General features: G+C 49.8%; 1 protein-coding gene across 3 annotated transcripts in view; it reads left to right on the forward strand.

Annotated features, from left to right (window-relative positions):
• The window catches only part of PTPRG (protein tyrosine phosphatase receptor type G), a 685,327-nt gene that overhangs the window by 600,557 nt on the left and 71,294 nt on the right, over window positions 1-13,476 (forward strand). For 2 of the 3 annotated variants that reach the window (XM_033132046.1, XM_033132048.1), the window contains exon 13: window positions 4,465-4,597. In XM_033132046.1, coding sequence (XP_032987937.1) covers window positions 4,465-4,597 — 133 coding nt within the window. The remainder of the gene's footprint in view (window positions 1-4,464; window positions 4,598-13,476) is intronic. The other variant, XM_033132047.1, reaches the window with a different exon arrangement.

Genomic DNA, 13,476 nt, shown 5'->3' on the forward strand with positions numbered 1-13,476 from the left:
TCAGTGTTTCCTATGTTCCCGCTCATTTGACCCTCACGTCCCCACCATGTAGTGAGCAATATTATTATTATCTCCATTTCCAGATGAGGAAACTGAGGCACAGGGAGGTTAAGTGACTTGCCTGGCGTTGCATAGCTTCTCAGGGACAGAACGTTATTACTGGTCTTCCACATACAGATGAAATGAGCCCTACCTTGGGAGACCTGACAGGAATGAAGGAGCAGTGACGATTATGATGTGTGCGGAATGAGAAGAGCAGGATGGCAACGACGAGGACAATGACAGTGTTTACTGAGCATTTCCTCGGAGCCGCGCACACTTCTAAGCATTCTACTCTCATTGAATTTTCCCACCATGCCTACAAAGTAGGTTCTTTTATCCCGTTTTATAGATGATGAACTCCAGGCCCAAACTGATTTCAGTTATTGGTTAACAGTCACATAAAGGAGAAGTCAGGATTTGAACCTGTGCCCTCCAGAGGCACCACAGACTGAGGGCTTGGGGAGGCCTCCCAGAGAAGGTAACACCTGAACCGGATGGAGGGCTCAGTAGGAGTTGCTGGTGGCAGGATGGGAGAGGCATTCCTGCAGTGGGATCAGCAGGGACAAGGGCGGAGAGGAGGGACTGGCCAGCATGTGGCTGGGTGGGTGGGTATGGTGGGAACACAGTGGTGGGGAGTGGCAGGGGATGATGTGCTGGGACTCCTGGAGGGCTTGGCTGTCCCTCAGGGCAGGGAGGAGTTCCTCAGGAGAGTGACAGGAGCAGGTTTCACAGGGTTATGCAGAGATGGAATGTCATGTAGGCTCCTGGAACCATGAAGACAAAACACTGCGAACTTGAAAATGAAATCAACTTTATTATGCCCAACATGGAAATGCAGTTAACGCTTGTATTTTTGCTTGGCCGTATGTAAAAGACCCAGACCATCCAGCTGCCTGCTGTGAGTGAAGGTCACGATCGAGCTGCTGTCAGAATAATGTCCTTAGTTCTCTCTCTCATACTGCAAGTTGTTGCAGACTTGTGATCTCCGCCACAGAAACTGCCATTTGGGGCCTGTCCAGAGTGGGATTTCACATGATGGTCAACCCCTCCCCCCCAAAAAAAATTTTTCACCTAAGCACGAGGAAGTGTTGGAAAGAGAAATGACTCAGTTGTGAAACCTGAGTTTGAACCCAGCCCTGGCCCCAGGCTAGCTGTGATTTATCGGGACCCTAATCCTCAGCAGACCTTCATTCTCTCCTCTGACAATGAGGAGTCCATATTAATGGCTCACAGTCTTAACTGCTGGAGGTCTCTGAGAATCTGATGAAAATGTTGACCCTCACTCTGAGGGAGGAGGGCGGGACAGACATAACAGCCAACACGTGGCATCTCAGGGACAATACAATGTCGTGTGCCAATCACCCTCTGTCATGCAGGGTGTCACGTCGGATCTCAGCTCCCGCTCCCCACATAAGAACGCAGTAAGTACATGGTGAGGCCAAAAAGGAACACCCACGGAGCCACAGATAGGGGGGTCATACCACTGTATTCTCGATGGCGGCTGTTCGAGACACAAAAGCAAACATCCGCCAGTACCCCAACGTGGGGTCTTCCTGCACCCCGGTCTCACTGGCTGAGACACAGGAAGTAGGATCAACACGATCCGCAATCCATAATCCGCTTGCTAACCGCACTTGCCAGCCGCAATCTGCCGGCCGCTTCTCTGCCAACCAACCCTCTAGCTCAGCCACGGCAGTTATATCAGTGGCCAATGACTGACCGGTAACAGCTGATGGCCAACTAGTCACGGCTGATGGCCATCCACTACCCCAGCCAGCACCTTTCCGCGTGAGGCCGAGAGCCTGGAAACTGCTCTCTGGGACTCTGCCCCCACAGGGACCATTTTGGCCTTGAGTCCTTTTCAGTGGTTTAGGATGAATAGGACATGGATTTGCAGTTGGCCTCCCCCGCCTGCCTTCCACGTAGCAGCCCTTTCCTGTAAGGAGGCAGGGCAAGAATTAGGACACTGGGAGTCCCTCCAGGGTGGACTCCAGGGCTTACCAGGGTGGATACTGAGTTCAACCCTCCTGCCATATTCTCCATCAGCAGGACCTCCACGTCTCTGAGATACACCTCCACTCCCACTAGCCAGATAACTGCCTAGCTGGGCTGCCTCCTACAAAGTTATCCTCACTTGTAACTGGTTCCTGGCTGGCCCCGAGCTTTGCTCTTCCAGCTTTATATCAAGGAAGAGAATGCATGTCTCATCCTGGTCTGCCTTAGCTTGCAACCTTGGAGTAGCTTCCACTGCCCTTGGGACTAAACCCAGGTCTTACTTCGGGCTACAAAGCCCTGGCTGAGGTGGCCTGTGACTCTCCAGCTTGGTCCTGCTTCCCGTCATTCTCATACTGTCACTGCTCTAGTGCCCTGTGTCATATCCACGTTTCTTCCCCTGCACGTGGCCTGGCTCACTCTCCGTCATCCTCCAGGTGTCCCCCTGACGTCAGGGAGTCCCTCCAGGACCCCTGGGCTAAGACAGCTATCCCCCCATTCCCTTTGTGTTTCCCCTGGCGTCACATCTGCCTCCCCCCCCCTTTAAATGCTTCCTACCCCATCAGCATAGAGTCATTCCTGTGTAGTGTCCCGATGCCCCCCAGTGCCTAGCACCACGCCTGGCACACACCAGGAGCTCAGTACATACAGGCAGACCTCGTTTTGTGCGATTTGCTTTATTACGCTTCACAGATGTTGTGCTTTTCTACAAATTGAAGGCAAGACCCTCCAACAGCAAAAAGATTATGACTCACGTTATTCTGCTCCTTGCTTTGTGGCAGTGGTCTGGACCCAAATCCGCACTGTCTCGAGGTATCTAACTAAAAGTGGTGGAGCTAGGGGTCGAGAGAAATGGGCTGTCATCAGTAGGAAGGCACTTCATAAGCCATGAAGTGCTCCTTTGTGGTTTTCAATCAGGGTGTTCCTCACTTGCCTGCCTCTGTCTTCTTACCTGTGAGCTGGACATAAGTCTGGCCTGTTTCCCATGGCCTGGCCTGAGATAGAGGAGGTGATCAAGATAAGCTACATTCGAGGAAACCCAGTGAAGGCACTGCGACACACTTCATCACTCAGGAGCCTTGCCTCTTTAAAAATCTGCTCCCAAGGCCAGTTACCTTTCCTGCTCAGCCTACCTTCTCTCACTCGGAAACCCAGCCTGATTTGCCCTGCCTTCAGTCCGTCCTGCAGAGGGACACGTGGTGCTGGCTGAACACTGGCCTCATTTTTGCAGAGAAGGAGGAATCCTTGCTGAGTACAAGTCAGCCTGCTGCCCGCTTTGGATTTTTCTAGGGAATTCTCCCTGCCACCACCATTAACTTTTGCTTTCTCGCCACCTGCCTCCCACGATTGCTCGGTGCCCCTGTGTTCTTTCCGGCCCCACACCACACCTGAGCTTTATTTGGGCCTCCTGGAGATTTCCAGGCACCTACCTCATGCTACAAGAGAGAACAGGTTCTCCTCAGAGTCTCCTGGGGACTTGTGAAGAGATCGGGGCCTGAGACAGGCAGAGAAGGGAGCCGCTCGGGTAAGAGGCCTTGGTGAGCCAGCGAGACCCTCGAGCTGTTTCACACGCTTGCCCTGTTAACCCCTAGCCTGGCTGCTACTTCGAGGCAGATGTGTGCTGGGAGCAGAGTGAGGCATGGCTTCCTACCTTCAGTTGTCTTAGAGCTTTTAGGAGGACGTTGGGGGAGGGTAATGGAATCAAAGGAAAAGCTGTAGACCCAAATTTGAGGAGAAACAGGATCTCCAGGGATCCGGGCATCGGGAACTGATGGGCAGAGCCATCTGGGTGCTGGCTGGCTGAGCCGCTGTCCTAACTTGACTCCCACACTTACCTTTGGCTGGGAGACTGCGGCGCTCCACTATTGGACGATTGTCCCACCATGACTGTCTGTTAGGGAGAGGTGGTTTCCCAAAGCAGAACTGGGGTACAGTTACTCGGGGAAGGGATGATGGCTGCTAAGCTGGCCAAGAAAATCCATAACCATTATCTTCACAGCCGGTTATCTTAGCAAAACCCGTCACGCCATTGCCCCCCGCCCCGGCGCGAGTGAACCTGAGGGGCTCTCTGCCCCTTTCCAGAGGCGAGTGCGGTGCTGCCTGCAGGCTGGGCACATTTCTGCAGTGTGTCCCCGGGCCACCCTGGGTCGGTCATGTTCTTGCAGTAAGGCTGCATGTCTGTCTTCCACACAGCTCTCTTTAAAAACATCTTGAACTCGGGCGAATGCAGCCGGCAGAAAAGGCCCCTTTTGGGTTGGGACTCAGTAGGAAACAGGAGGAAACAGCAGGTTGTCCCTGCTGTCCTCGGGCAGCCAGGGCGGGAGCCCAGGTCTCTGAAAGCACCCAAACTGGAACAGAAGGCCGCGCCACACGCTGGCTCCCCGTCTCCGCCAAGCTCTGTCCTCTAACTGGCATGGTTTCTCTTTGCAGCAGAAAAGAACACCTCTGGGATGATAAGCCGCCCTTCTCCGGGGAGGATGGAGTGGATCATCCCTCTGATTGTGGTATCAGCCTTGACCTTCGTGTGCCTCATCCTTCTCATTGCTGTGCTAGTTTACTGGAGGTGAGTAAGCCGGGTGGGTGGCACTCACAGGGAGGAGGTGGGGGCAGATTCTGCTGGAAGCACACTGCCCTGGGAGGGGGCTGGCCTGTGGCGTTTCCCTTCATTCTAAAAGGTGAGGCAGTTGAGTGTTTCTAGCGTCACCACCTGGGAGAAATACTTGTATCTGATGAAGAGCTCCTGGGATTTAGTACCAAAGCTCGTGCTTGGGACTCAGGAAGATCCAGCTTCAAATCCCAGCCCTGCTCCTTGCTGGATTCAGATCCCATTTCCACTTTGAGCTTTAGTGTCTACACCTGCAAAATGACTTAATAAGTTTCATAGCATTTCCAGTTTCTTGGAGACCGTGCCTTACTTTGTTGTATAAGAACTCCTCTTTACCTTAATTTTTTTCCATAGCCCTTTGCTGAAAATTCGATGATAGGAACACGTTTAGCATATTTGGCGTTTAACCCTTGTAAGATATGATTGGCAGATTATAAGCCATCCTTCTGTTATCCCTGTCCTTGAACTGGTTCTCACTGTTTCCCATGGGAAGCCTGCTTGCAGCTTCTGCTTGGTTTCCTCAGTTACACAGTCAGCCAGTGGAGCTGAGCGAGGCAGGCTGGCCACTGGTTGGCCTGGCTTTCACCTTTCAGACGACTGTAGGCGGCTTCTGCCCTTTATCTAACAAGCTTCATCAGTGATGAACGGGTGTTATATTTGCATCTCTCCCTCCTTTCCAGTCATTCAATCAATTTTGAGCCCTAGTGTATGCCAGACACTCTTCTAGGCACAGGTGATGTAAAAGGGAGCAAACTAGACAAAAATCCCTGCTCTCCTGGAGCTTACATTTTAGTGACAGAGACAGGCAATAAACAAAGCTGGTAAGTAAACTATGTGATACCTAAGATGGTGTTAAGTAGGTAATGGAGAAAACTAAATCTGGAAAGGGGGGCGCATCCTGGGGCCTAGGGGTGAGTGTTCACAGTTGTTAGGGAAGGCCTAACTGGCAAGTGAGGTTTGAGCAGAGACCTAAAGGAACAGGGAGTCAAATAGGGTCCATCTGAGCAAGTTGCTAGCAGTGGAAACAGCACATGCAAAGGCCTTGAGGCAGGAGCATGGGTGGCAGTCCTCGGAATAGTAAGGGGGGGATGTGGCTGGAGCACCTGAGAGTGGGGGAGAATGGTAGGAGGGGGTGTCAGGAAGAAACGGGGAAGTGGAGTCGCGTCGTGTACAGCCTTGTGGGCCATTGTAAACACGTTGCCTTTTACTATAAGATAGGGAGGGTGATCTGACTTCAGGATTACTTGGGTTCTGTGTTGCAGAGACTGAAGAGGAGCGAGGGCAGACGTGGAGGGGCCAGCAGCTGGGGGACTACTAGTCCACAAAGGAAGTGACGGTGGCTTAGATGAGGGTAGCTGTGAAGTGATGGGAATTGACTGGAGGTCAACAGAATCTGCTGACAGACTGGTCATGTCTTTCTTTGGGTCTACTCTCAACTGGACGGAACAAGGGAATAAAGAAGGGGTCATCTCAGGCTTCTCCCGGTCATCACGGCACTGTTAGTGCGACAGACCAGCCAGATTGTGAATTACACGGTGTTTTGGGGTGAACCTGGGAACACTAGATTCACCTCCATGTCATCCCTTCCCCAGAACAAAATGGTTTATAAACAAGTACTTGTCTGGAGCCCATTGGTAAATTGGAGGCTGCCTAATACGGGTTTACCTGAGCACGTGGAAGTAGCAAAAGGTCTGCTCCTGCGTCACGTCGCTCTGCTCAGGGCTGTGTAGTTTTAGTGTCAGAATCCCTGCACAGGAGCAGAGAGGGCCACAGCTGGGTGACCCTAGCTTAGCAGTCTCGGTGTTAAAAGTTCCTTTTCCAAGCAGTTCTAGCAAAAGCCTCAGGATTATTTCTGATGGACCCCCCTTGGGCCTCTGCCCACCCCAGAACAGGCCAAGCAGACATGGAGACCAGGCTGGCCAAAACGTGTGTGTTGAATACAAGCTGCTTGTAGGAAAGAGTGTGAAATGTAGTAAAGAGAGCTTTAAGATCCTTCCGTTGATGTATTATTTCGTCTTAGAAAATGGCAATTGTTTATACTTTTGAAAAACTCTGACTCTGAACAGAAAACCTACATTGAATAATACATTAATATTTCATATTTAAAATATACTTATTATGTTCATATACACACGTGTGTGTGTGTGTGTGTGTGTGTGTGTGTGTGTGTGTATTCAAAGCTTGGTTTAAAGTAACCAGAGCTTTAAACATCATCCACTAGACTTGGCCTGTGAGCTTTTACCAAACTCCTGAAGCCAGTACACAAAAGTGAGTGTGAGGGAGAAGATTCTTCCAGAGCAAGGAAAGCAAAACTGAATTAGCACTAGGACGGATGAGTGGGTAAGCAGAACAGCCTGGGGGCGACAAGGACCTTTTTTCTTTCCAACGTTTTTTCTTCTTATGAATGTGAAAGAAGCATTGGGGAGCTCACACAGAAAAAGGGTACATGCAGAAGAGACGGGTGTTTCCCATGGGCGATGCAGTGTGGGAGCGAGCACAGAGAGCAGCTCTCTGCCTTTCGAGGCACAGCGAGAGCGGGTGAGTGACAAGCAGACTTGACATAAGTAGAGCACTGAGGCAGATCAAAACCTCCTGGATCATTTCCTCAGTTGTCAGGCCAGGCACCCAGGGGTTGAAAGCAGCTCACTGTGGTGGCAGCTTCTGCAACCCAGGACTGACCCTTTGCAGCTATTGTTCCGGTTTCTGAGTCTGTTCACTTAGAGCTGTTGACACAGCAATTTCGTGCGTTCATGAAATAGTAGAAAATGAAACCAGATGTCTCTATGAATTCTGTTTGTCCCCTTGTCTTTCACTGTACGAGAAGGGTCAGTGCTTGCTCGTGTTCACCGGGTTCTTTTTTAGTACCAGGCACTGTGCCAAGCATTTGGATGGCACCATCTCATGTGATGCTTAAAACACATCCTTATGGTTGGGACTATTACTACTTCCATTTTACAAAAAGGGACCAAAAGCTCATGGAGGTCAAGTGACTTGCCCAGGGTCCTGCAGGAAGTGGTACACCCTGGTCCTAAACACAAGACATCCTCGCTCTGGAGCACATGGGCTTCTTAACCATTAGGATGTAGGCCTCACACCTACACACTGTGAAGGCTCAGCCTGATTGAGGTTCAGCTGAGTCTGATGGGGGGGATTAGTGGATTAATCCCCAAGTGGGCTGAGGAGCCAATGCCGTGCAGTTAGATTCACCATCATTTCTTTGACCAGAGAAGGGAAAGCACATTTGTTGAAGGCCGACTGTGGGCTAAGCAGTGTCTTCTCGTCCAACTATTTCTGTTGCCATTAACAAAAATCTATTTCAAACTGCCTCACACATAAGAAGGGGAAAAGGGGTCGGCTCGTGGAATTGAAAAGATGAGGCAGGCGGCTCAGGCACAGCTAAATTCAGAAGATGGAGCAAGAACAGCAGGACTCGGCTCATTTTTGTGTCTCTGTTTTCTCCTTCTCAGTGTCTTGGATCTGTTCTCTGTAGGGTCTTTTCTCTCAGGCAGCCCCTCTGACTGTTCCCACATGGTGCCATCGGGCCCGTGTTGGATTTGTTTACCCCTATCCCAGTGGTAAGGGAATCTGTCTTCTCTAACAGTTCTAGTTAATTCCAAGATGGTGTCTCTTAGAACTGACTCAAGTCATTTGTCCACCCCCAGAGCCTTCTGGTGGCCAGAGGGACGGAAGACTCTTGTCAGGCCTTGGTCTTATATTTAACTGCAGAGCCCAGAAGTGAAGTCCTTTCCATCAAAGCCACACTTGCTGAAGCTGGAAAAGGAGTGTTTTCCCAAAGGACCATTAAGGTCTAGAACTAGAAAGGGGTACCAGGCAGACAGAAGCGGCCACGGTCGCCTCTAAAACAAGTTGTGAAATTGGAATCAGGAGAGAAGGGATTTGCACTAAGAAAAGAAGATTCAAACTTGGGTAGCGGGGAAATACCCATGTGAATAGTGGGAAAGGCACAAGGGGGCGCATTTGAGCTCAGTGTGGCCAGGCTCCGCTTCTCAGGGCTCCGGTGTGATGGGTGCATGTGCTGAGCACTGGAAACATCAGGGCCCCTTTCAACCCCCTCCCAACTGCAGGAGCAGAGAGGGCCTGTAGCAGTTTAAAGTGTTATGAAAGAAATTGCAAAGCCATTTTTACTGTTGCATGGGCATCGGAGCCCCTTGCAGCTTCCTACTATTCATGCAGTACTTACGGAATACCTGCCACCGCTGTGCTGGGCCCAGGGACTCAGGGATGAGGTCCTGCCCCTCAAGGCCCTTGCTGTCCAATGGCAGAGGCAGACGAGTAAATAGAGCATGGAGAGTGTTTGGAAAGGAGTAAGTCCAAGTTGCTATGACAGCATGTCGGTGGGACTTCAGCCAGGTCTGGGAAGGGGAATGGGGTCAGGGAAAGCTCCCCGGAGGGTCTGAGACCCAAACTGGGTCTTGAGGCACGAGCAGCTGTCAGCCAGTGAAGAGCGTGGGGGAGCTTGGGGCTGGGGAAAGGGAACCTGGGCTCTTGTAAGCAGGTACATGTGGTCCTGTGTCCTAGGAGTGAAGTGTGGGGACAGCAAAAGCCAGGTCATTAAGGCCATAGGTGCCACCTGAAGGGATATGTGCCGTATCCTTAGGGTGACAAAAAGGCACTGAAGGAGCTGAAACTGCGGGAAGGCCAGATGAGAAAGAGGCACTACTGTGGAGTGAGAAGTAGGAGCCGGGCCCAGTCAGAGCCTGGAGTTGGAGCCAAGCCCCACCACTCACTCTGACCCACGCCTGTGTCACCTTAGCACATGGATTGTTAACAGGATTGTAGTCGTCCCCAAAGCGGTAAAAATGGGTTCTTAGGAGGTAAAAAAACTTACTCATTTTGTGTATAAAGCATAGGTATATATACAGTACATACACAGATAATACAGTATATTACTGGTACTAAAATTTCATTGGGAGGTGGCAATTAGGGGGGAAAAAAACGTCTAAAGTCCCCGTAAGAACAGGTGCCAACGGGAAAAAAAACAACCAGACTGAAAACACTGCCTTAGCAAGACTCGCCCACCACCTTCAGTTTCCTCACCTGCAAACAGTTAAGAAATGCACCCTTTGGTTCCCGTGACGGATGCAGGTGCTTCTCCCTGTGCTTAGCTGTGTGGCTATGCAGTGGTCGGTGCTGTGCTGTCTCTGACTTGAGAGAAAAATATCTGGGTCCTGGCGTGCCTAAAAAGAAGTGGTGGTCCTTTAATAAAGAAAAGTCAGATTTACAGACAGTGCATGTTGTCCTGTAAATGTAGTCACACTGGCGAGCTGTACACAATTTCTAATCACATATCTGTCGCTTCACACATTGCTTGGAAATAACTTTTGGAATTTCTTTCTAGAGTTCAGTCTTTGAACGGTCTCCGTTGTGCGCAGTACCTATCCTAGAAATAGCTAAATAAAAGGTATTTGTTTCGGGCTTAGTGTAGAGGTAGGTGAGCCAGCCGAGCAGAACCCCGTTGGGTCAAGGAGGAAAGTTGATGAAATGGGTTTGGCTGATGCTCCCAGTGGGGCCAAAGGCAGTTTCAGAGGAGCAAACCCCAAGTCAGCGGGGTGAAGATATGACCCGTGACCCCCCCACCACCCCAAACAGCGTTGACGCCCAGTGGTCGGCCTCATTCGGTCAGCGTTGGGTGTATCAGAGTAAGCGTCATTACTGGTTCAGCAGACACACCCCAACACCCCCGGGGCCTCACGGCTCAAAGGTTTTCTCCCATGTGACTGACGTCCGATGGGGTTGGGCAGCCCTGCTTCAGTGTGGCTCCTCTTTCTGGAACACACGTCACCCACGTGGCTGCAGCAGGGATGGGAAAAGCGAGGAGGCACTCAGCTCTCAGTGGCATGGCCCAGACGTGGCATCCTTCAATCCCATCTGCTGGGAGTCACACAGCCCAGAGGACACAGATAAGATACGGACGCACATGGGAATTCAGTGAGCACTGCCACAAGAATCGGGAGTATTTAGGCCCATGCGTGTCATTGGGTTAAGAGTATGTTCCCCAAAAGGGACAATGTTGGAGGACAATCGTTAGTCTCATTACTTCCCATTTGGCCCAAACTAAAACACGTAGGTAGAGAGCTCGGATATTTTTTTGTCAACTGAAAGATATGCAGAGGCCCATTAGGGACCATTTAAGCAGTATTTTTACAGGCAGCAACATGGATTCGTGGGAGAAGTTTATTTTAAAATATTCTTAGCTGAGGTGTTGTTATAGGTAGGATGGTGTAATTCTCTCTTGAGGGCTCTGCCTTAAAGAGATGTAGGAACCCAAATCCATGACAACGCACAGTCGCGATGAAGCTAGGAAGAAATGTACGCCAGGGGTTTTGGGGCAAGGGTCAGGTCAGGGTTGGGAGGCAGCTGCCGAAGACAAAATCAACGCAAATCCTCTTAACAGTTACAGCTTGCTTCCTTTTGTAAACAATGCCCTGTGTATGCCTTTTAAATATTGCAATCCGTGTCAACCAGGCAATGGTTCAGAGCTGTAATACTTACTCTCGAAATGAGGGAGAAGAAATCAACATGGTAGTTGTTGAAGTGTCATGTTGGCCTCACTGCTCAAGATGGTAGTAAAACACGTTTTGAATGACTATAGTCAGAAAGTGCTTTCCTAGAGCTCTGGGTCCCCTGCCTTACCGACCACAAGCTGTTTGTACGCACGAGTGACCTCACGTTCCTGAAGAGACTTGGATGGAGCAGCAGAGCTGCTGCCACTCTAAAAGAACAGGACATTTTGGGGAAGGTTTCTTTCTGATTTGCCTAACTTGAGAGGGATGCTGGGAGAAGAGCTATGCTCAGGGTGTCTGATCAGCCTGCAGCTTGTTTATTAACTTGTTCCGTCCAATAGCTTAGCTGTTGTGAGCAAGACATTGGTGTCCACTTAAAACGATGAGTGTGGGCGAAGGCTTTTTTTAGTTTATAGGGTTTTTTTTTCCTGTAATCTTGAGGAAAATTGCTTCGAATGTAGCTCTTCTCTCTCTGATCAGCAAAGTCTCACCCCTGAAATGGCTTTATATATCAGAAGGCCCACAGAGCCAAGCATCTTTTATTGAATATTCATCATACCAGACATGTGATCAACATTTAAATCCTAGGAATTATTACGTCCATTTCGAAGATCAGAAAATCAGAAAACTGAGGCTTGGTAAGATCATCGGATGGCATGCCCAGGTCACATCGTTAAGTTTTGGTGGATCCTGGATTTGAACCCAGCGAACATGACTGTATAGCCACTGTCCTACCTAGGCAAAACGAGGTCATGACTGAGGTGGCACACCAGGAGGCACTGACTTCCTTCCAGAGCCTGTTTTTATAGCACACATTTGTGTGGCGAAAAGATTCTAGGGTTTGGATTTGCCACGGTCAGTGTGGAAGAAAACTTGAGTGGACCAACTGTATATCCAGGTATTCTAGAAGCTGAATAGATTTTTATGTGGAATAATATAACCTCTTTGTGCTATCTTAGTTTCAGCTGATCAGTGCTATATTACCTTGATAAGAACTTGTGCATCTTATTGACCATAATTCGACCTTAGAAAAGAGCTTTTGCTCAGATTCAGTTAGGACTGAGCTAATTACAGACTCTGGCTCAGAAAACGGGAGACTCTGAAGTGGGAATTGTAACATCTGACACAGGTTTGTTCAAGTTTGGTATTAGAAGGATTTCACGCTCTGACTGAGAAATGCAAGCCCCTCCTCAGCACACGACCGAGCCATCTGTGAATCCTGTGGTAAATCAGTCAATACCAATTTAGCTTCAGAGGCAGACAGAAAAAGGTCTCTCTTTTCCTCCCATCTTTAGACTTTCAGAAATTTTGCCCTGTGTTGGTGCCTCCTCATTAAGAAAGCTGTTCATGAAAACATTGTGAGTTTTGTTGACATCGCAATTTTTTCTTCCCTGGATGTTCACTGTGAGATAGTGTAATAAATATGAAGGGATGCAAACCGCAAATGTGTGCGGGGTTTGTGTTAGCACAATGGAGGCTCCGGCAAACAAACAGATGCGTGCGAAAGTCAATTGCGGGCTGAGGTAGCACCCCTCTGTCGCTTGTGGAATGACTGACCACGTGTGCCTCAGTGGAACTCAGATCCCGCTCGTATTCCCCCAGGAGCAACAGTGACACTCGGAGCTGTGGGGCGGGCACACACTGTCCGCCCATCTGCTCTGGCAGCTGTCACTTTCAGGTTTACTCACTGAGGACTGGGTCTTGGTGAGGCATGTGGTCCTCTCCGACCCCAGCAAAGCCACAGAGGAGCCAGGCGCAGCAGGCATTTCTCCCATGCATGTGACTGGACGTCGCTAATCACAACATACTGGTTGAATTAATACAAAGCACCCATTCCATTATTTAATCCTCAGCAGACAGATGGGGGAGCCAAGGTGGCCAGGACTGCATCACATTCTTCCCAAGGGAGGAAGTTTCCAGAGGGAAATGACTTGCCCAGGATCACACCACAAGTATGGTTTGAAGGTTCTCACACCTAGGGTTTTGTTTTATTGGCCTAAGAGCTTTTATGGCTGGCCCATGTATTCCTTCCTTTGTTCAGTCATTCAGAGAATTTTTTAACCATCTAGTTTGTGGCAGGCACCGGGGGGATTCAGTGAAGAGAGGGAGTCAGTTTCTTCCAGGAGCTTGTCGGTTAATGCAAGAGATGAGCTGGAAAACAAAGGTTATCCCAAGTAGAGGTCAAAAACCGCAGGCTTCCAGCTCTGTTTTATTTAGCTGGCGTTGTTTTCAAAAATCAGGATTATTTTGAAAATAGGAAGATTTTACTAAAACCCCAGCTGTCTGGGTTCACGTGATAAATTGGGAGAGCCG

Source organism: Rhinolophus ferrumequinum, chromosome 17 (genome assembly GCF_004115265.2).
Source record: "Rhinolophus ferrumequinum isolate MPI-CBG mRhiFer1 chromosome 17, mRhiFer1_v1.p, whole genome shotgun sequence".
Classification (NCBI taxonomy): Eukaryota; Metazoa; Chordata; class Mammalia; order Chiroptera; family Rhinolophidae; genus Rhinolophus; species Rhinolophus ferrumequinum.